General features: G+C 46.2%; 1 protein-coding gene across 2 annotated transcripts; it reads left to right on the top strand.

The window, feature by feature from the left end:
• Positions 1-11,776: 11,776 nt before the first annotated feature.
• Positions 11,777-21,336, top strand: dtnbp1b (dystrobrevin binding protein 1b). Of its 2 annotated transcripts, none has more exons than XM_052071312.1 (4): positions 11,777-13,056; positions 18,216-18,386; positions 20,021-20,164; positions 20,534-21,336. In XM_052071312.1, the coding sequence occupies exons 1-4, from the start codon at positions 13,011-13,013 to the stop codon at positions 20,758-20,760; spliced, it is 588 nt and encodes a 195-aa protein (XP_051927272.1). In that variant the 5' UTR covers positions 11,777-13,010; the 3' UTR covers positions 20,761-21,336. The 2 variants fall into 2 exon arrangements, with proteins under 2 accessions (XP_051927272.1, XP_051927273.1); XM_052071313.1 differs by having other exon boundaries at positions 11,790-13,056; positions 20,030-20,164.
• Positions 21,337-22,645: the final 1,309 nt, after the last annotated feature.

Raw genomic sequence — 22,645 nt, forward strand, 5'->3', positions numbered from 1 at the left:
CCAGGGAAGAAATAAGGAAACAACTGAAAACGCTCGCTGAAAAACAAAGTGCGAGGAGCTACTGATTAGGCAATATCTAAGTATTCAATTTAGTGACTAACGCGAATGGCAAGAGTCAAGGCCGCAAGGCAAGAAGGCAACGAGTAATCTACAAATAGAGGAATTAGCACGAGAGATCAATGGCACGGTGAGGAATTCTCCGGCAGTGGGAGAACTGCCGGAGTCTCATTAATATAGGAGGGTAATCAGCCCGAAATTACGGACAGGTGCACAAATGGCGGGGGAGAAAACCCGCCACCTGCTGGCGGACACGCGACGTGACAGTACCCCCCCCTCAATGGACGCCTCCCGGCGGACTACCCGGCTTGGATGGATGTGCAGCGTGGAAGTCGCGCAAAAGGGACGGATCAAGGATCCAGGAGCGGGGCACCCACTGCCGCTCCTCAGGCCCGTAGCCCTCCCAGTCGACCAGATACTGGAACCCCTTTCCCCTGCGCCGAGAGTCCAGGATGGCACGAACCGTGTACACCGGGTCACCGTCGACGACCCGCGGAGGGGGCGGCGGCGTGGGAGGAGGAGCCAAGTCACTGGAGGACACGGGTTTGAGTAGGGAGACGTGGAAGACGGGGTGAACCTTCATGGTGGGTGGTAGCCGGAGCCTGACTGCAGATGGACTGATGACGGCCTCGACCTCGAACGGTCCAGTAAATCGGGGTCCCAGTTTCGCAGACGTGCCGGCCAGCCGAAGATCCCTAGTCGCCAACCACACCTTCTGTCCTACCACGTATGAAGGAGCCGGGCGCCGGCGACGATCCGCGATCCGCTGGTTCCTGGCCGCCGTGCGGGACAACGCAGCCCGGGCCTCCTTCCACACGCGATGGGCCCGCTTGAGGTGGTGCTGCACAGAGGGGACCTCCACCTGCCCCTCCTGGGACGGGAACAGCGGCGGCTGGTACCCGTAGGCGGCCATGAAGGGGGACCTACCAGTGGCAGAAGAGACGAGGGTGTTGTGCGCGTACTCCACCCAGGGTAAGTGGTCGACCCAGGATGAGGGACGGTGAAGGCACACACAGCGGAGGGCCGCCCCCAGATCCTGGTTGGCACGCTCGGCTTGTCCATTGGACTGGGGGTGGTACCCCGAGGTCAGACTGGCCGTGGCCCCGAGGGACCGGCAGAACTGCTTCCAGACGCGGGATACGAACTGGGGCCCCCGGTCCGAGACAATGTTCAGTGGAATGCCGTGGAGACGGAAGACGTGTTCGACAAGGAGGTTGGCGGTCTCCAGCGCCGACGGCAACCTGGACAAAGGAACAAAATGAGCCGCCTTGGAGAAGCGGTCCACGATCGTGAGTACGACAGTTCGACCCCGGGAAGGCGGGAGACCCGTGACGAAGTCCAGGGCGATGTGGGACCACGGGCGAGGAGGAATGGGCAACGGCTGGAGCAGTCCCGCCGGCGGCTGATGGGACGACTTGCCGCAGGCGCAGGAGGTGCAGGCCTTGACGAACTCCGTCACGTCGTTGCGGAGCTCCGGCCACCAGAAACGCTGGGCGACGAGTTGCACAGTCCGGTTCACCCCGGGATGACACGCCACCTTGGACCCATGTCCCCACTGCAGAACTTCAGATCGTAAGGGAGGAGGTACGAATAGCCTCCCTGCTGGGCACTCCGTCGGCACCTGAACCCCCTCCAGGGCTGCCTGGATCCGCTGCTCAACCTCCCACTGGACGGCCCCCACGACGCACCGGGCCGGGAGGATGGTCTCCGGGGATCGATCCCTCCCCGCAGGCTCGTGGAGACGGGAGAGGGCGTCGGGCTTGGTGTTCTTAGACCCGGGAGAGTAGGTGAGGATGAAGTCGAACCTGGTAAGGAAGAGGGCCCACCGGGCCTGACGGGCGTTCAGTCTTTTGGCGGAGCGGAGGTAGGCGAGGTTCTTATGATCCGTGTAAACCGTAAAGGGTTCCTTTGCCCCCTCGAGCCAGTGCCGCCACTCCTGCAAGGCGGTCACAACTGCCAACAGTTCACGGTTGCCCACGTCGTAATTGGACTCAGCGGCACTGAGTCGACGGGAGAAGAAGGCGCAGGGGTGCAACTTCTGGTCGACCGGAGAGCGCTGGGACAGCACAGCCCCCACCCCCGAATCCGAGGCGTCCACCTCCACGATAAAGGGGAGATCAGGATCAGGGTGCTGTAGTACGGGGGGACTGGTGAACGCCGCCTTCAGGTTTGCGAACGCCGCATCCGCGGTCGAATCCCACTTAAATGGGGTTTTGATGGACGTAAGGCGGGTTAAGGGGAGCGCCTTCTGACTATAACCGCGGATGAAGCGTCGGTAGAAGTTGGCGAACCCCAGAAAGCGCTGCAGTTCCTTGCGATTGGACGGAACCGGCCAGTTAGTGACTGCACGCGTCTTAATGGGGTCCGCCCTTAACCTGCCCTGTTCAATAATGAACCCTAGGAAGGAGATGACGGGGACATGGAATTCACACTTTTCTGCCTTGACGAAGAGCCGGTTCTCCAGTAGACGTTGTAGCACCAGCCTAACGTGTTGCTGGTGCTCGTGTAGTGACTGGGAAAAAATTAAAATATCGTCAAGGTAAACGAAACAAAAGATGTTTATCATGTCCCTTAGCACATCATTAATTAGATTTTGAAAAACGGCAGGGGCGTTGGTGAGCCCAAAAGGCATAACCAGATATTCAAAATGACCCAGAGGGGTCTTAAAAGCCGTCTTCCACTCGTCACCCTCCCGGATGCGAACCAAGTGGTAAGCGCTGCGCAAGTCTAATTTGGAGAAAATGGTGGCTGACTGCAATGGGGCGAAGGCGGAGTCCAGCAAGGGTAGCGGGTATCTATTCTTAATTGTTATCTCGTTTAATCCCCGATAGTCTACGCAGGGTCGCAGGGTCTTGTCCTTCTTCCCTACGAAGAAAAAGCCCGCCCCTAACGGTGAACGCGATGGTCTAATAAGACCTGCGGCGAGCGAGCTGTTGATGTACTCCGTCAATGCCTCGCGCTCGGGTTGGGACACCTGATACAGCCGCGAGGTCGGCAACGGGGCGCCCGCCTGCAGGTCTATAGCACAATCGTAGGGGCGGTGTGGAGGCAAAGAGTGGGCACGATCCTCGCTGAACACCTCCTTTAGATCCCGATAGCAATCCGGCACTCCGTCAAGGCAGATCTCCTCGGGGGGCGTGACACGTTCATGCTTCCCGACGGCCGATTGAAGACAGTGCTGGTAACAATATGGGCTCCAGCTGTCTATCGCTGGGCGCGCCCAGGAAATCACGGGATTGTGTGTCTTCAGCCAGGGTAACCCGTGAACGATCGGGGCATTGCGAGACGGCATTAGGTAAAAACGGCGATGTTCGACATGGTTGCCGGACAGTAGAAGTTTCAACGGCTCCGTCCTATGCGTAACTACCGCCAGGAGGCGCCCATCAAGATCACAAACCCGCTTCCTATCTATCAACCTCTCCACGGAACAACCCAGCTCGGATGCGAGATCGGTGTCCATTATACAGTCATCAGCCCCCGAGTCAACCAGAGCCCGAACCCGCCACGACCGGGACCCCGTTAATATCTCCCCCTCGAGTTCGAGTCTGTTGGGGTGTCCAGGCCGCGAGTCGACTCGCCTAGACTCGAAGGGGGGCGCGCGCGGTCGTGACTCACAGTACTCCTGGTGGGCAGGGGGTGACGACCCCGGATGGCTGGTTGCGGCGTGAGGAGATGGTGGAACGCCGTCAGTCGTCGCTCGGTCGCTGAAACGACGCTTTCTTTCCTCCGCACCAGCGTCCCTGCCTCCCAGCTGCACCTGTTCCTCCGTGGGTGTTCGTCGGAACTGGGACCGATCACCTCCACGCTCCCGGCTTCGCTCCCTCAGGCGATTGTCCATGAGGAGGGAGAGGTCGATTAATTCCTCCAGGTTGGTGCTGTGGTCGCGGGTCGCCAGCTCGTCCTTGAGTTGAGGGTTTAGCCCGCGGCGAAACAGGCCACACAGCGCCCGATCATCGTATCCACTCTGGGCGGCCAGGATCCGGAACTCGATGGAGTAATCCGCTACCGATCGCTCTCCCTGGCGGAGGGCGAGTAGCCGGCCCTCTGCCTCTCTGCCTCGCACGGGATGATGGAACACCCGGCGGAACGCAGCCACGAAGTCGGGGAACGAGGTACGGAGATTCGGCTTGGCGTCACTGGTCGCAATCGCCCACGATGCCGCCGGACCTGTTAACAGACTCATGACATAAGCCACCTTGGCGGCGTCATTAGCATAGGCAGAAGGCTGTAGGTCGAATATGAGAGAGCACAGGTGGAGGAAGTGTCCACACTGCCCGTGCTCGCCCCCGTAGCGAGGGGGGTGTGGAAGCGATGGCTCCCTCGTCATAACGGGATATGAGGAGGGCGCTTCGGGAATAATAGAATGAACCCCGGGGGGAGATGGTCTCCGCTCTTCCACCCGGACCAACCGAGGTTCTAAATCATCGGACCGATGAGCCAGCATGGAGACCGCGCCACGGAGTTCCCTAATGGCTTGGCCCTGCTGACTCATCTGTTGCTCTTGTCGGGAAAGAGCGGAAAAAATTTTTTCGATGTCTGCGGGATCCATGGTGGCCGGAGAATTCTGTCACGATCTGCCCGAAGCGATAATGATCGCTCCGTGCAGAACGAAAAAATAAAGGATTGGATCCCCGGAAAACAGACAACGAAAGAATTTTCTCAAAGCAAAGAGTGTCTTTAATGACAAAAACAGAAAGAGCCCGACAGGAAAAAAAACGGAAACACAAAACGCTGGTCAAATAAGGACCAGGGAAGAAATAAGGAAACAACTGAAAACGCTCGCTGAAAAACAAAGTGCGAGGAGCTACTGATTAGGCAATATCTAAGTATTCAATTTAGTGACTAACGCGAATGGCAAGAGTCAAGGCCGCAAGGCAAGAAGGCAACGAGTAATCTACAAATAGAGGAATTAGCACGAGAGATCAATGGCACGGTGAGGAATTCTCCGGCAGTGGGAGAACTGCCGGAGTCTCATTAATATAGGAGGGTAATCAGCCCGAAATTACGGACAGGTGCACAAATGGCGGGGGAGAAAACCCGCCACCTGCTGGCGGACACGCGACGTGACATCTTCGGGCAGTAGGCGGGGGACACCCTGAATTGGTTGCCAGCCAATCGCAGGGCACACAGAAACGAACAACCATTCGCACTCGCACTCACACCTAGGGACAATTTAGATTGTTCAATCAGCCTGCCACGCATGTTTTTGGAATGTGGGAGGAAACCGGAGCACCCGGAGAAAACCCACGCAGGCCCGGGGAGAACATGCAAACTCCACACAGGGAGGCCGGAGCTGGAATCGAACCCGGTACCTCTGCACTGTGAAGCCGACGTGCTAACCATTGGTACCGGGCCGCCTCTTTCATAATATGTCCATTAAAAAAAAAGACGCACATAATTTTTTTTCCTTTACAAAATAAAATCATTTTATTTGATTAAAACATGACCTTTTTTCTTTAAAAATATGATTTGGGCTTTCCCTATCTGATCATATTATGTAATCCCAAAAGACCTTCTAGTCAGCGATGCTAATTCATCCAATTAGCATGAAGCTAGCTGGTTTGCCATTAGGCCAAAAACAAATCACCAATTGCAATATAATTGTATTGCTGGCTATAAAGGAGGCTGTTTTCGCGCTCAACCTGGCACGTTTGCAGTCATCTGGATGGTCACATCTGCCGCGATCTGCTTATTTTGCTCATCTTGGTGCTCGCAAAATGCGCGTGTGTGTGTGTGTGTGTGTGTGTGTGTGTGCGTGTGTGTGCGTTCGTGCGTGTGTGTGTGTGTGTGTGTGTTGTGCAGTGCAACTCCTCTACAACAAAATCATGTTTGCAGCAAGACATTTTTCACAACAGGGGGTTTTTCACTGTGGCAAATTTGATCTCAGATGTAAACATACACACACACAAATGTATGTGTACACGCACACACAAACGTATGTGTAGTCTTTATTTTTATTCCAATAGTGCATAAGTATGAGCATACACTTATTTGACACTTCATATAGTCAGTGTAGAAAGAAAAAAAGGGAAATAAATTGCGAATTTTACAATCAGCATTCCCAATCACTTACATCGATTTCTAGGATAATGTCTTTTATTTTGCTTCCTCCGTCTTTCATTTTGATCACTTTTACCCTCTCTTCCAGCGTCTCTTCCTGCTTGACATCCAAAAGTCTGTTTTGTTGCCATTTTAGCAATGCAACGTTCTTGCTGCGTCTGAAACTAACAATAACAAATACTTCCTGGACTACTGCGCATGTGTAAACCAATGTGGTCGTTGCTGTTGCTGTTTCCGAACAAAGCAGTAGAGGTCGCTGTTGGATCTCGTCGCGAGGCAAGATCAGAGAAAAAGATTTCGTATAGCGCAACAGGTTTTTTTTTCGTTGTATGGGGGCTAGAGAGTGGGAATGGTATTAATGCATGAATATATTTTCACACTAGGGGGTATTTTAGCCCATGTAGGTTTCGTTGTAGAGGAGTTTCCCTGTAGTGTTGTTGAGTAACAATGCAATCTATCGTTTTGGACACAACAATCAGTAGCATCTCCTGTGATCATGACGGAAATTGTTAGAGGCAGAGTGTCTGTGTAACGTCTTAGTGTGTGCGTGATAAGGATGAAGCGAATCAAGTGACACGACAAGGCGCAGCCAGAGGGCTGCGCCGCGGATGGCAACACACTTCTTCCAGATAGGGCCTGGCTTGTTTCAGAGTCACTTTGCGCCACACCAGAATGGCTTCAGGAAGTAAAAAAATGGGAGAGAAAAAGAGAAAATTGTCTGAGTTAAACCAGATTTTGGCAGGGACTGTCATATGACTTTTATATGGGAGTTGGGAGGGGCATTTCATTTGACCTTTTCTGCTATGAGACAAGACTTTATTCTTATTACACCAAGACTTTTTTTTCCCCTCAAAAAAAGTGTTAAAAATATCGTAAAATATCTGTATAAGATATCCTTTATTTGTCCCACACTGGGGAAATTTACAATGCTATCATGCTATTTTCAGCTTTTTCAGCACAGTTAACCACAGGAATATATACTGTAATGTAATGATTATATGTTACCTTAATGTAACACAACCACTTTAGTCTCATTGGTTTTTGTCAGTGTATTTCACTTTTTGATCTGTATGTGTGTGTTCATTTTCATGCCAATTTTAAGGTCAGCGTCTAATGTGAAGTCAAAACCTTTTGGAGCTCGAAAAGCAGCATTCGGACACGTCGGGTCTCCTGCGTTGTCATCAGCGACACCTTTCCAGCTAACGGTGCTTTCTTGACACGCTGGCTGAGGTGCAAATGCTCACGGGTAAATTCTCTCACCTCCGCCCATCACTTTTTGACACAGCCCAAATATGTTGCTTGTTTGCTCTTCACTAGGCTGAAATTTTACAGTAAGAATGTCGTGTCATCCGCCAACTGTTGGCAAAAGATTGCTGATTGAAGCAGACACACTGTGCCCGCATATACATTCAAATGGATGCCTCTTCTATTTCCTTTTTTCCCTTTTTTTTCCTGCCTCCGAGGCAGCCACATTCATGACTGGATAAGCATTCAGGAGAAGTGGAGCAGAAAATTTGGAGAGGCAATCAAGATATGAGGGCATGGCACAAGACAAATATGTATGTAAATCAGCCTCTGACCCTGTCTTAGTGCTCAACACGAAATTTGGTGGACATGTCTATCATAACAAGAAGCACAAAACAGTCGCAAGGACCCATGACCGGAATTAAACAGGAAGGTGGCCATTTTTGTTTGGAAGCAGCCCTTTGGGGCGAATTCCAGGACTGCTACTTGACAAAGTCTTGCTGTGGCCTGTTCCATCGCTGCACACTCACAGCTTTAATTGATCTTGTACTTGTTTCCCATATCATCTCTTATTCATGCCTCAACCACCCACTGGTGATGAAAGTTTCATTTTATTCAAGGGGAATGGGAAATAAGGTCTATTTTTAGCTGAAAATTTGAGGTGCAATTTGATGCACTCGGAAATTGCTCACTGTTTGCTTGGCTTCGAATATGGTCCAATGTAGTTTAATGGAATGACATGTTTTGAGAATCTAAATTGCATACAACAAAGACAAAGCGATACAATTCCATGGAGAGAAATTGTGTGCAAATTTCTGAGATTGAAATGAACTTGCATTGCAACATTCAGCCACTAGAGAGCGACAGTGATCTATTTAAAACCTGCTAGCCAGAACTGTAATCTTGAATATTTCATCTCTGTATACTGTCAAATTATTTTATTTAAAAATATTTATTTACTAAAATTTGTGTAATATATTGTATTATACAATATATTACAATATGAATATTGTTTTGTAAATAATGTGAAGATGAAACTGTGTTAAAGCTACATAAAATGTGAAAACAATACCGTTTATAGTATTATGTTGAAAATATAATCACTATAAATGTCGGGAAAATTAATACTATGATGAGGTTGGGATTGGCAGGGTTGGGAGTGCAATGCTGTAACAATAAACGTCCACAGTTGTTGTTTTTTTTTTAACAATCTTGAACGACTTTTTTGTCCAAGCAATGCAGTTAGCCACCAAGTATCTCAACTCAACTGTATTTATAGAGCACTTTAAAACAACGACCGCTGTATACAAAGTACTGTACATGGAGCAAAAATGGACAAAGAAAGGACAAAGAATAGGAAAACACCTAGTAGTTTTGGCACATTAGGCGATCATGTTTTATTTATTTATTTATTTATTTTAAATTAATCTTTATTGAACAAGTCAGAATACAATTCTCAGTAAACAGAAAACAAAACGAACATGTTATTAATACATACACATATTACAAACGTTTAAACAAAAAAAGAAGCCAGGGGATTTTTAGACAAAAATTTTAAATAAGTAGCATATAGCCAGAGTCTTAACAGCTTTATGCTAAACAATATTAAATCTAAACATTATTATCTTATAATGCTTAGATTTCTACATTGCGGGTTTAGATCGTCTTGTTGTTGCGTCACTGTACGGCACGTGAGGAAGGACATAGTTAGTATTCCATTAGTGTCGGCAACTGAAGAGGCATTTCAACCGTGTAATCCAGGAGTCCATGGAAATTATTAATTCTTTGAAAATGCAAAATGAGTATAAATTTTCTTAACCTTCTCTTGTCAATCTGTAGCATACAATTGTTGAACCGGGTCGAAGCGATATGTCACCCCATCCGCCATATTGTATGTGGCTTTAATATCGTAACACTGAGCGAGGACAGTCGTCGGCAAACTTTGCTTTAAGCGCTTTAAAAGGACGGTTACGGACGGGACGGAGGACGGATTATCCGAATAAGAACGGAGGGACAATGATGGAACCGTATCCAGGTCACGGACGTAGGACGGACCGGCAAAATAGTGTATTGCCCATCTTTGGAAAACACAAAGTGCGCAAATACTTCTTCACGGCACTCGAGATTTGGAGACGAATGGGTTTTGAAGACTTCACTGACTCATTGGAGAGCCGCTCGCCACATGTATTTCAAGGAGGACTTTGGGCATAGTCTGTAAAATGCACCTTTCTTTTTCTTCTTGAGCATAGGCGCTTGTGTTGAAATCTCTCTGGGCTCCCCATTGCCAAGAATACTTCAATACAAAGCAAGCAGGTGGACCTCAGACCATGGCTCCTCCTGTGAACAGTGACCGAAGCAGCCTCTATGATGACGAATACCCTCCTAAGGATGGTGAAAATGGATTTCAGCTTGAATGTATGGATGTGTACACATTGAATAGATGAAAACACCTGCACTTTTCTAAAATCATTTCTTTTTTCTATGTCTCGGTCCAATTGTAAGGGCCAGACTGTATACAGATGTGTAAAGTTCCTCTGTGCCTCAACAAAAACTGCTTCTGTGAATTCCACAAGTGATCTGAAGTGACATGCTCACTGTTCAGTCAACCCGAGTGGGAAGCAAGGTAAGTAAACTTGTGTCTAGTGTTTGTTTTTATAGTTCGTAGTCGTGTTTTATAGGAGTATGGCCGTTATGACTTTTACATCGATAATCCAATCCCCATCCCTGAGATGGGAAAAGCTTATTTATTTATTTTATTTTTTACCTCACATCATCTTTATGTGCCATACTCAATTAACACTCTCAACTTAATGTAGCATCTACTTGAATGCAAAAATACACTTGCAATATACTTCAGTATGATACAAAAATTATTGGAAATAAATTCAGGCGTCAACAGATTGAAGAAAAAGAAAAAAAGTGGAATTAACAGTTTTCCCGAGAGGCGGCTTGTTGGATGTTGGATGCAGCCCCAGTCTACTGCGTTGCTAGGCAACAAGCTTGGGTCAGCGTGGAAGGGGGCAGAAACAAGTGGACATGCCAGGGAGCTTGTGTAAAGAGTTCACGAGAGTGTTTTTTTTTTAAAGAGATCTTCAATGTTATTTATTTATTTTTTCAAGGAACAGTCCTAGAATAAATCACTGTGTTCATAAACATCAAATTTATTTTGTAAAATCAATAATACTGCGGAAGTGTACTGCATTCAAAAAGTCTTTGAAAATGTTTTTATTCTTAGTAACGTATTGGGGGCTGTTATGTCATGCGCATCTTTTTCAATTTTTTTAAGTTTCTATGTTTCAGAGTAATTATTTTTCTGTCTTAGCGAATTTTTCAAATATTCTTATGCTGTTGTTTTTTTTCCAAATATTCTTTTGCTGTTATTCAAAAAAAACAGAAAAGCATTTTTTTTTCAAAAACCTGAAGAAGAAAAAAAGAAAAACTGAAAATTTTAACAAACTTGGGAAAAAAATGAATTGATTAAACAAAACAAAAAATAAATAACACTGAAAAAACATTTTTCAAATGACTGTAATATGCTTTAGTACAATTCAAAATTTTAATTAAACAAATTAATAAATCATTTTAGCGTCATATATTATGTTGCAATTCTGCTTAATTTGATAAATAAATGCATGTAAAAAAAAACCTTTCAGTTCAAAACAATTTAACATTCACTGACGATAGTGAATTTATGATTTAAGATGTTTCCTTTTTTTTTCAACCCACACCAGACCGATTTGCCAAAATGTTGTCAAATTAAGATGAGGAAGGACACATGTTTGTTTTATGCGCAATTCCTCATCAAGGAGATGAACTCGCCCCGTACCAAATAACATTGCCATATCATCTGCTTTTCTGCCTGTTTACGAGCCCAGCAGCGTGCATGCAAACGTGAAGCGTAAAGCAGTGACTCAGCGAAGGCTGACTTGTCACTGCGCATCTCCTCGCTCTCGTCTCACAAAAAAAACAAACAAACAAAAGTTGCAAAGTTTGCTCGTGGCCCAGAGCTTTGGCATCCACGCAAAGATTATATAAACCTCTCACAAATGCTGCCTGTCTCCTAGGCAACATTTTATTAAATTTTTTATTTTCTTTTTTTTTACACATGACTCTCATCTGACAGCTCTTCTGTTTGGAGGCTTTGGCTTGCCTCTTGCACCTTTTCCAACTCGAGGGGAGATGACACGGCAAAACATGTCGGCAGTTTGCAGAGTACCTAGCAGTCATTCTCAAAGTGTGGCACATAAGTAAAAACATAAATAAATAAATACAAATCATCCATCAAATCTCGCAATAATTTCATGAAACGACGATAAATAACATGCGGTTGGAAAAAGGCACTCGTGGTCGAAGTCCGATATTTATCTTTACTAAAATGCAGTTTGAAAAAAAACGCGTGTTGCAACGGTGAGCCAAGTCCAAACCAACGGTGAGCCAAGTCCAAACATCGGCCAACTCGAACAGTATTCCATGAAATATGATGAATATGTATCACGTAAGCTACAGAGCAGGTAGGAAAAAAGTGTATCGTGATAGCGAGCAAAGTCCAGGCCTCTATGAATATTTCTTGAATGATAATCAATTATCTTCTCTTTTACGAACATACACTGAAATACACTGAAAAGAGGGCTTCACGTCAATCCAGCAGTCTTTTTTTTGTAAGTTCCGGGAAAAAAAATCAAAAACAATTGTGGGCCAAGTCCAAACATCTGCCGAATCGGTATTTTACGAAATGTGATAACAAAATATGCATTTAGAAAAAAAAACTGTAATGCAATAGTAGTCCAAACATCACTAAGCAGTCTTTCATAAAAGATGCTAAATAATAATCACTTATCCAAACATACAGTTAAATGGTATATAAAGTCCAGAAAATAGTGCAATAGTGGTCCAAGTCCGATACACTAAGGAAAAAAAATAATTGTGGTTGTATCTTGACTTCACGATGGCCCCTTTTTCGGTTCCACCCTGCCCTTGTGGTAACGGCGTCTTATCGCCCCGTGCATCTACGAATCAATCTAGCCCTCGTCGTCTTTGCTGCGTTTTCCGTCGTCAATGAGCCGTGCGTGGCGGGAGCAAATGAGGCTTTCATGCTTCCCATCAGCCCCACTTGAAATGCTTTTGAAAGTCAGCCGAGGAGGAGGAGGAGGAGGAGGAGGAGGATCATCTTCGCTCTTCTCAGTGTCACGCTTGTTAATGGGATGATCGCACACAGAGTTAACATTTTTGCGCACGACTCGTGAACGCAGCGCCATTGGGCTTGCACCTTTTCACCTCCTCAGAGGATGCCAGCCATTCACGGGTCACACACACACACACGCACACACACACACACACACACACACACCCAGACACACACATCAGCATCTGTGCCGCCTCCTTGTCCTCCTCCTCCCCTTTCGTAGCTTTCCTTGCATCCTCTCTCTCTCCCTCTCGTCGTGTATGCCTCGCCTCGACACAGGCGCAACATCTCCTCTCCCGCACGTAAAAAAGCAAGAAAATGCTGCGCGCTGACGACGGGGTGAGCGTGAGGATGCGTGGTGGGCTGGTGTAGCGTCTTTTAGGTTGGGGGGTGGGGGGGCTGCAAAGGACTCGAGGCAAGAGGGGGGGAAAAAAAAAACCCAAACCCAAACAAATACGCATCCAGGATGTCCACCACGCCTGCTGCGTCCGACGGGAGCCAGAGGAAGTCTCGTAAGCAAACTTGCCGCTTTTTGTTCAGATAATTTTTTTTGAAGAGCTGTGTGTGTGTGTGTGTGTGCGTGTGTGTATATGTGTGTGTGTGTGTGTACAAAGGGAGAGTATACCTTTTCCCCCAAGGCCTGGGTACTAGTATAGAATGTGACAAAATTTGGTGGTTTTCCTTGTACCTCAATTTTTCACAAATTATTTTAGCAAACAAATGTGTGTTAAACTAAAGAACTCATGTTTAGCAAATAAGTAAGTCGCAATTGTGCCGCCTAACCCCGAAGTCACTTGCCTTGTAGCGTAGATGCCAAAGTTAGTGAATATTTTGCCCCCCCCCCTCAAAAAAAAAAAATAAAAATAAAAAAATCAGGCAAACAAGAAGAATGAAACCGCCAATAGTTCATCAAATTGACCCGGCTCTCGGTCTTCATGTGTTTTCGGCAATTTTCTTCCAATGTGTTGATTGTATTTCCATTCAAACATGTGAATTCACCTTTACAGGCTCTTCAATTTTTTTGACCAATCGCACGTCTTGTCGGGTCCTTCCAAACAGAAATGTCATTTGCATTTCTTTTAGGGCGCTGAAGTGAGTCGATAAAATAACGAGTGCAGTGGAGCCTCGTCGTTACGAGAACTACATTTGTGCGCGCGTGCGTGTACATTGATGAGGGCTCCGATTTGTTGTTGCTGAAAATTGTAACGGCTATTGAAAGTGTGTGCGTGGGAGGGAGGCTGCTGCTGCTGCTGCTACTTCATTGTGGCCTTCAGCACCACACACACACACATGCGCACACACACACGCACACAAAGTTGTGTGCTGAAAAGTGGGTGATTGATAACATGATGTGACTCATTTTGACTCATCATACACACACACAGCACACGATCAGCGTGAGTAGTGGAGGGGGAGGACGGGAGTGCTCGGCTTGATGCAACGGCCCTTTTATGGCTTCCATTATTACCAGCATCCCCCTTCCTCCCTGCCCTCTTTCTCCCACTCATCCTCCAGGCGTTTACCCCCACCCACCCCCATCCCGTCTTCCTCCTCCTCCCGCCACCGTGGACTTTATTTATTTACCCGCAATCCCTTGGCCTCGCCGGGGTCGATGTGTAATGATGTGATCAGCCGACGGCCGTGAAAACAAACAGATGAAAGTTGTCCCGCTCGCTCTTTATGGGTGAAAGTGCGAAAGAAATTGGAGGGTGTGAGCAATGCAAAAGCCTTGATGGTAAACATCAGGATGTTTCAAATACAGTCGTGTATTGAGATGCGAGTGACCCGGCCTACATATTCCTTATCCTCTGCGAAGAATAACTAAATGTTACTCTGGGTTACTCAGCAGTTGTGACCATCTTCCTCAGTTTTTATACAATATAACACAATGCTATTTTTGCAACTTTTTGGGGGGCTGGAAAGGGTGAACAAAATGTTCATTCACTTCAATGTTTTTGGTGGGGCTAGCTACCTCCGAATACGGAAAATTGCCCGACTGACTCGCTGCCGTCCACTCGACCTTGAGACTCGAATTGAATTTAAAAAATGAGTCAAAATGTGATCTCCTTTAACGAGAAGCTAATTGGCACGCTGCTAACGGCTCTTGTGCTCCCTATGATCGTATGGTCCCATTTGTCCCAAGAGCTAATGATGCTAGCATAAATCAGATAAAAATGCCTGATAAGAGGATCTGGTTTTGGATCCTGGTAGGCTGCCACTTCGAAGTCATCTCAGTCGTGTTTTATTTTTAGTTCATCACGCTGTTCTTAACAAAACAGAGAGCCTGTGAAATGACATGCGGGGAGCGGGACGCTCTGATAAAACGCTCGCTCGGTCACGTCAGTGAGTGCCGCGCTAAGCTAATTAACGCTAAGACGATGACCGCCGTGAAATGAAACGAATGCCGGGCTTTCCTTTTCAAAGACTTTGACCCATTTTAACTTTGGCAGCGGTGACGATGTGCAACGGCGAATGTTTTCATGGATCGCATTCATCTGTTCTGTCATGCAGCTTTCCATATATCTGGCATGCCGCGCTTTAATCATTCGTCATTAATGCTTTAATTATTTCACAAAAAGATGGTGGCGGGCAACGAGCTCTGCTTTTTTTTTTAATCCACTGCTAATTTTGAAATGATAAATATGGTTAAGTAATATTCTGGAAGACAATCAATGGTTATTGACAGTCGATCATCTTGGAAGCTCGGAGCGTGGGGGTTGGGGTTAAACTGAGATTCACACACAACCCAGGCGTGGCGAGGTCACGTGACTGACATCGTTCTCATTTCGACGTTCATGTCTTGAATGGGGCGGCCCGGTGGTTCAGTGGTTAGCGCGTCGACCTCACAGTCCATCAATTCCATCCATCCATCCAGCCTGCGTGGGTTTTCGCCGGGTAATTCGGTTTCAACCCATGTTTCAAAAACATGCATGGCAGGCTGATTGAACACTCCAAATTGTCCCTAGGTGTTAGTGTCAGCGTGGATGGTTGTTCGTCTGTGTGTGCCCTGCATTTGGCTGGCAACTGGTTCAGGGTGTCTCCCCCCCCCCCCCCCCCACTGCCCGAAGACAGCTGGGATAGTCTCCAGCATCCCTCGTGACCCAAATTGAAATGTAACATTACTTTTATTCCAAATGTCGTTAAATCAGATTTTTGTTTCAACGTTTTTGTTTGTCTGCAGTGTTTGGACCGCAAAAGTGTGAAAAAAAAAAGTCTACTCTTGGCTGCTGTTGGTGGCGCCCATTTGGTGTCACCGTCAAACGGTTTGACATTCCTCTAGTTTTGCTAAAAATGTTTTTGCGCTGGCCTTGAACTCTTAAACCCTCCCCTTTGATAAAACCCAGTTGGTACTATTGTATCTGAATCAAGTCTGCATTGGCGCAGTAAGATGGAATAGTCCATTGTGTGAGAAGGGATGGGGAGGGGGGGATGCTTGACACCATCAATCTAGATGAAGCCATTTTGATGCGCTTATAAGCATATGAATTAAGACTCATAAAAAAACTAGAGGAAACTTTATCCGTTCGGAAATATGGGGGCCCCCCAAGCAATTGCCTTTGCCTCCAAGCTAGCACTTGCATCCGCTTTCCTACTCCCTCCAATGAGTCTATCGTGTCTGTAAAGCTGCGGTGGGACACCTAAGGGCCTAAATGGCGCTCGGTGGCGTTTGCAGTCTGACAACACTTCATCTCCAACAACCTAATCCAACCCCCACCGGCACATTGTCTCTATGGCGACAAATAGCAGATGGGATGTGTGTATTTGTGCCTGCGAGGACAATCACACAAGAAGTGACAGATTGAAGGCATGCTGCTGTGTTTGTCAATTTGTTGATCCTGTTGCAGGTAGGTGTTTACAAAAGCAAGTACACTGCCACACAATCTCTCCCACACACACAAATGTCACCCATGCGTCCGGCACAGTTATATGAAAAAAAATCGTTTTAGAATTCATCTTAGGCCTGCCCCACACTAACAGACACATCTGAACTGAACAATTGCAATAAATAAATCAAGAACTAAAATACACGAACATCATCTGAACAACTCTTACGCACATAGCCAACAAGCTGTAATAGATTTTTTTTTTTGCAAACTATAAAAGCATGGTGCGATTGTCAAGGATGAAGCAGGGTGAATCCCTTGCCAATAAAATACAAATAAAGGAAATGGGAGAGAAATAAAGTTATTGACAATATCTGTCGGGTTGGCAGAAGCAGATTGGGTAACCACAAAGACTACTACTAGAACTACTGTTACTTTACAAGAAATAATTACTTGAGTAAGTATTCTGTGAAAAAATACTCAAGTACTCCGTAAATACTAAGTAACCAATGTAATTTTTTTTCTTTGAATCAAAGGGTCATCATTGCTGCTGCCAAGCCATATAAATGCCGGTGCAATATAAATCGAGTGTGTTTTACAACAACACCTAACAACATTTATTATTTCTTGTAGCTGTTCGTAAAATCGCAAAGCTTGCCGTCTCTGTTGGCAAATTGCAGCCTAACCCTCAGCCAACCACTTCTCCTCTTTGTGGCCACCTGCTTCCACCCCCCCCCCCCCTCCCGACAAGTGAGATGCTGCAAGAAACTGGAGGGCGGATCAAATCGCTCAGTATTAAGTCTGTTCATCCTCTGGGCAATGTTAGCGGTACGATACTTTCTCAGGTTCAACGCTGTGCATGTGCACAAGTGTATTTGCGTCCGTGTGTGGTTGAGTCATCCTAAGGATTAAAAAATAAATAAAAAAGGTGGTTCCTGATGAGGTTCTTCTCATTTGGGCACTCGCTCGATGAAGGCATATGCCACAAATGTGCGCTTTCTAATTCCTCTTCACACTTTCTTCCTCCTCCTCCCCATTGTTGTCAGCTCAGCCACATCCTGCGCCGCCCGCCGCTCTTCTCGCCGCTGTGGGGCCGTCTATTTTTAGCCCTTTGCTCATATTTAGCCTGCGGGGTCTTTTCTTTATAGTGCTTCGCAGATGTCGGGTGAGTGCTTTTGCACACAATCAGATGGAGCCAAAAAAGCGAAGTGAGGGGAATCAAAGTGCACTTGGGACCAGACTGATGCTGGCTCACTGCGCTTTGAAAGAAAATCGAGTCAGATTTTGGCCAGTTTTTTTTGGGGGGGGGGGCTGGATGTCACATCTGACTTTTCAAAGTCGACTCAAAACAAACAAAAGCACAAAAATGTTGAATAACAGAACCCCCCCCCGATGACTAATAATACACGGATCATAAATTAAATGAACAATTACATTAAAAAAAGATGCAACAAATTTAACATATTAAACAGTTTCAGACTGAAGCAAACAATCACGTTTAAAAAAATCTGAAGAAAAAAAATGACAATCTAATATAATAATAATATATAACAATAATAAAAAGCTTGAGTCACATCTGATCAACAAAATAAATGAAAATAAGCACAAAATAAAATATAAAATAAACACAAAAATCCAAACATAATAAAATTAATGTAACAATAAATAAAAATAATGTTTAAAACATTAATTTTATTTGAAGTGAACACAAATTTGAAAATCTAAAAATCATGCAATAATAAATAGAGCAAAAAAGTTAAATTAACACAAAAATAGAAAAGTACAACACTGAATCCATCACGGAACTTTTTGTTTGCATGCGCTCCAAAACTTTGTTGCTTTTGCAGTGGAGGTGGATTGCGACCACGTGCCGAAGGCGTCGGCCGCCGACTCCTCCTCCAGCGGCGGTGGCGGGCAGCTGAAGCTGAAGGACAGACACAAGCTGCTGGAGGAAGCCTTCCAGCAGGACGTGGAGCAGTACCTGTCCACCGGTTACCTCCAGATCGCCGAGAGGCGAGGTGAGACGCCACTCGTAGCTCTTGGGGTTTTTCAGTCACCGACAAATACAGCGGGCTAACTCCATTTTTGACCCTCTGCCATTGAACCACTACTGCCATTGTCCACTACTGTGGACAGCTTATCATGTTATCAGGTTATAGGTAATCATTATTGGTGCATGGAAGGGTTAAAGACACCTAAGCGCAGTCAAATGTAGGACATGACTTTCTTACGGCTGCTCATTTTCATCAAAGTGATCATTTTCCTCAAATTTTGGCCAAGTTGGACTTGCAGCATATTTGATACGACCCACAACTGAGGTACTCTTATCGTCTTCCTGCTCAGGTTGCCTGAAAAGAAAAGAAACCGGGATTGGGAAAGCAATGTCCACATCCATCAAATTGAGCAAAATTTCATGAAATGTGATCCATTACTTTCACTTGCGCAATGTGAAAAAGTGTTGTGCAACAGTGGGCCAAGTATAATTCGATGTCAAATCCATCAGTATTTCATGAAAGAAGAAAACATTCCCTTGCACCAGCATACCGTTAGGGAGTGAGCGCAATAGTGGTCCAAGTCCAAACAGCTGTTCGGACAACATTCCCTTGTACCAGCATGCCGTCGGAGGGTGAGCCCAATAGTGGGCCAAGTCCAAGCAGCCGTTTCATGTGGTCTGATAGATAACACACAGTTAAAAAAAAAAGTTGAAAAGCAGTCCAAGTCCAAACAGCTGTCCAGTCTGTCAGGAACTCATAATAGATGACTTTGACTCACACGCAGACGTGCGCTCAGTCAAGTTAGACAGACTGAGTGAGTGTTGAAAGTGACTTTGTGGGCTGTCGGCTGATTTTGTGTTGCACCTGAGGAATGGGGAAGAGTGCTGAGCGATATCTCGGAACTGCAAGCGGCGCCTCATCTCCTTCTGTTCTTAACTCCAAAAGGGCAACAATGGAGTTAGCCCAGTGAAGCTGTGAGGGAGGGCGTGGGAGTGCAATCACATAGTACCCACCCTCAACCCCTCATCCCATGATGTTCTTCTTCTTCTTTCTTGTGCGGTCGACCTACGTGGCCCTTGCTCCGCCCTCCCGACTCCCCTCGAGGTACGGTAGTCAATGACATCTCTCAATCATCTCCTCTGCCTGTGTAACCCACCCACGACACCTGTGCTACCTTGACCAACGAGTGCCACAAATTCAAAAGTTTGTCCACTTACAAGCTGTCACTCGGACAGTTTTGCTAAAATTGGACCTCCAAGTGAGCTTCGGACATTCCGCAACAAGTTACAAGTGCGCTCACAAAATAAATTCACCTCGGAAGTCGAGGCATCACGGTTTGATACCCTAACCCTAGTTCGAAACCCTACTTTGTCACCATCATCCTCATCCGCTTTCAAAATCATTACAAAATAAATAAAACTTGTTGTACGAATGCTATCGTTGCGCAAGAGTCAGTCGCTTGCATCGATTACTTTGCATTCTTTGTTGTGCTAATGTTGCTAAAGCTAAAGGTCCTCCAACCTCGCTTTGCCTGGACTCAGCCGCTTTCCGCCCCCTGCTGGACGCCCGCTTGCACTCCAGTGTCATGACAGCCGCTTGCAGCCTTCTTCTTTTTGATAACATTGTTGCGGTGGGGGTGCGGGGGGGCCGGGTCGCAGGGCCAATAGGCAGCATGTCGTCCATGGAGGTCAACGTAGACATGCTGGAGCAGATGGACCTGATGGACATGTCGGACCACGAGGCGCTCGACGTCTTCCTGCACTCGGGCGGAGAGGACAACAGCGCCGCCTCGCCGGTCGCAGGTGCCTCCTTGGCTTCTTCTTTGCATGCTGGCAATGACTTTAGAAGCCGGCACGTTTCGAGTCTTACTGCAGTTATGAAAATGTGTGGGTGTGGTTTTTTTTTTTTAAGATGGTATTCAAGAAGAGCAGCAGAATTACATAGCTAGCTACTTTGGTATCAAAGACCAAAACAAAAAGGACTCCGACTTTACAGGATTGCTTCGATTCGCTTTGCCGAGTGTATTCATACGTTAACATAAGTTTCTCGTTCCAGAAAGTCAAGATGTGGTTATCACGGCTAACGTGAAACGTATCACGTCAACGTGAGAGTTATCACATATGATGTGAAAGTTGTGTCAAAACGTGACAATTATCATGCGCGTCTTGTAGGCCCCGAGTGTTTGAGCGCCGAGATCAGCCTCGCGGTTCCCGAGCTGCGCCGCAAGCTGTCGCCGGCGTGCGCCCTCGATGCAGACGAGGAAGACGACGGCGAGGAAGAGGAGGATAAAGAAGAGGAGGAAGGGGCCAGGAGGACCATGAGGAGGAGGAGGAGGAGGAAGAGGGCGACCCCGCCGGCACTGACGCCTGACCGCCAAGACGGGTCCCCCAAGGTTTGATGAAGCGGGTGGGTGTGAGGGGGAGGTGGTGGACGGAAATAACATGCCCCCCGCCCCCCCTGCTCCCCCCCACCCTGCGACTGCCACATGACGTGTGCCTTAAAGAGCACACAACAAGTTTATGACCTTTATGATCAGCACAACAGCTCGGGTCCACATGTTGTGTTATGATTTGGATTCTGAAGTACAAAAAGTGCTGAAAAGAAGCACAAGCGTACAAACGTGACATGAAACCTACTGGACACTTTGTCAGTGTCGACATCACTGAGGAAAAAAAAAATGTGATGACAACCATAGAAGACGAAATGGCCCTTACCTTTGCTATTTGCTTTTTTTCTTAAGCTTCCGCGTTGCCCTTTGTGGGCTGCAATGTTTCAACCTGAGCCATAGCTTCCAGATTCTCCACGTGGACCAAATCTTATTGTGTATTTGAAAAGTTGGCACTTTGATTCTGTGTGTCTGTGCGGGCCGAGTGAAGAGTCGTTGATGATTTTGAGTGTGTTGTGTACAGTATAACTTTTGTGTAGTGCACATTGTTTCCCTCCGGAGAAGAGTGAAATAAAAAGGTCGCCTGAGGACGCTGTGTTGTCATGGTGGTGTTTTCCAGGTTTCTCCCTTCCTCAATGAACATCACTACTAGATGCAACATATCGCAAAGTGTCAATTACTTGAATGTAATTAGTCCCAACCACCTGTAAACATCACATGTCATGAGGTTATATGTATATACTGTATATTTTATTATATTATGTCCATTTCCATGTGAGTATCAATGTCATTGATTGTGTATATTAAAAAAAGATGTCTATGTCTAAGTAGCAACTTTATTTCTTCCCTTTACTTTTAAAGGTCTTAGTCCTTTGCTCATAAATGTGTTGTCAATGTAAATTCATGTTGTAATTCTCGTCAGCTACTCTTTATTCCTTGACTTTTAAATGTCTCAAACTGGTTTGCAGAGATGTGTTCCTGGAGCCGGTCCTTGGCCTCGAGGACCGGCTTGAGGACACAATGAGGGATTAGAGCAGAGGTCCCCAAACTACGGCCCGCGGGCCGGATACGGCACATTTGACCCGGCCCTCTTACCTTCCTGTTGTCCTTGGCTCAAAATGACCCATCACTGTGTTAAAAACGCCCCCAAAATGCCCTAAATGATCATTTTTTTAACTTGAAATTTTATGACTTTTCCTAGATTGTCCCCAACTGCAGAAAAATTGAAATGTTTTTATTCACATTTCCATGGAAGCTGTACAAAAAAAGTACAAAGGTGGTCTTCAGGGCAAAATGACCTATGACGCAAATAGGGTTGAAATCAAGGTCACAAAGTTATTTACACACCATAGAATGTTTCAGTGTTTTAGTTGTGTCTCAGATCAATTAGTAGAACATGTGAACAAGACGGTAGCAGACATAAACAAGACAAGATAGGTCGCGTTCTTGTAGATGGCAGAAATCTTTTTTTTTGTGGATTTCAAGGGGCTATAGAGTTGTTTAGTTATTTCCTGTTTTTTCTGTGAAGAACTCAGAGAGGGATATTTAGTTATTTATTTCATTAATAGTGTTATTTGTTTCCTGACTCTTTTTTTCTGTAAAGAACCTGTAATGGGTTATTTGGTTATGTGTGGCTTTCTGGGAAACAATACATTTTTTAAGCTCCCCTACGATCATTGATGTTACAAACTGACACCGGCCCGCCATCAGAGAAGGGAAGTTATGTGGCCCTCACAGGAAAAAGTTTGGGGACCTCTGGATTACAGCCTCGAAACACTTGTATAATGCCCGCAATTACGAACGAATCTAATAAATTCCATCCAATGAAACCATATTGATGGTTTAACTCTGGCGCTTTAAGAGGGGCGGGTCTGCCACTGACAGGTAACAGTTAGCG

The sequence above is a fragment of the Hippocampus zosterae genome, chromosome 7 (assembly GCF_025434085.1).
Source record: "Hippocampus zosterae strain Florida chromosome 7, ASM2543408v3, whole genome shotgun sequence".
Taxonomy (NCBI): Eukaryota; Metazoa; Chordata; class Actinopteri; order Syngnathiformes; family Syngnathidae; genus Hippocampus; species Hippocampus zosterae.

What these genes read in the sequence shown, in the direction of transcription:
- dtnbp1b (XM_052071312.1), top strand. Translation starts at nt 13,011, where the DNA reads ATGTCCACCACGCCTGCTGCGTCCGACGGGAGCCAGAGGAAGTCTC. An exon ending in CGGGAGCCAGAGGAAGTCTC is followed by an intron (nt 13,057 to 18,215) that starts GTAAGCAAACTT and finishes TTGCTTTTGCAG; the next exon opens with TGGAGGTGGATTGCGACCAC. An exon ending in CGCCGCCTCGCCGGTCGCAG is followed by an intron (nt 20,165 to 20,533) that starts GTGCCTCCTTGG and finishes CGCGTCTTGTAG; the next exon opens with GCCCCGAGTGTTTGAGCGCC.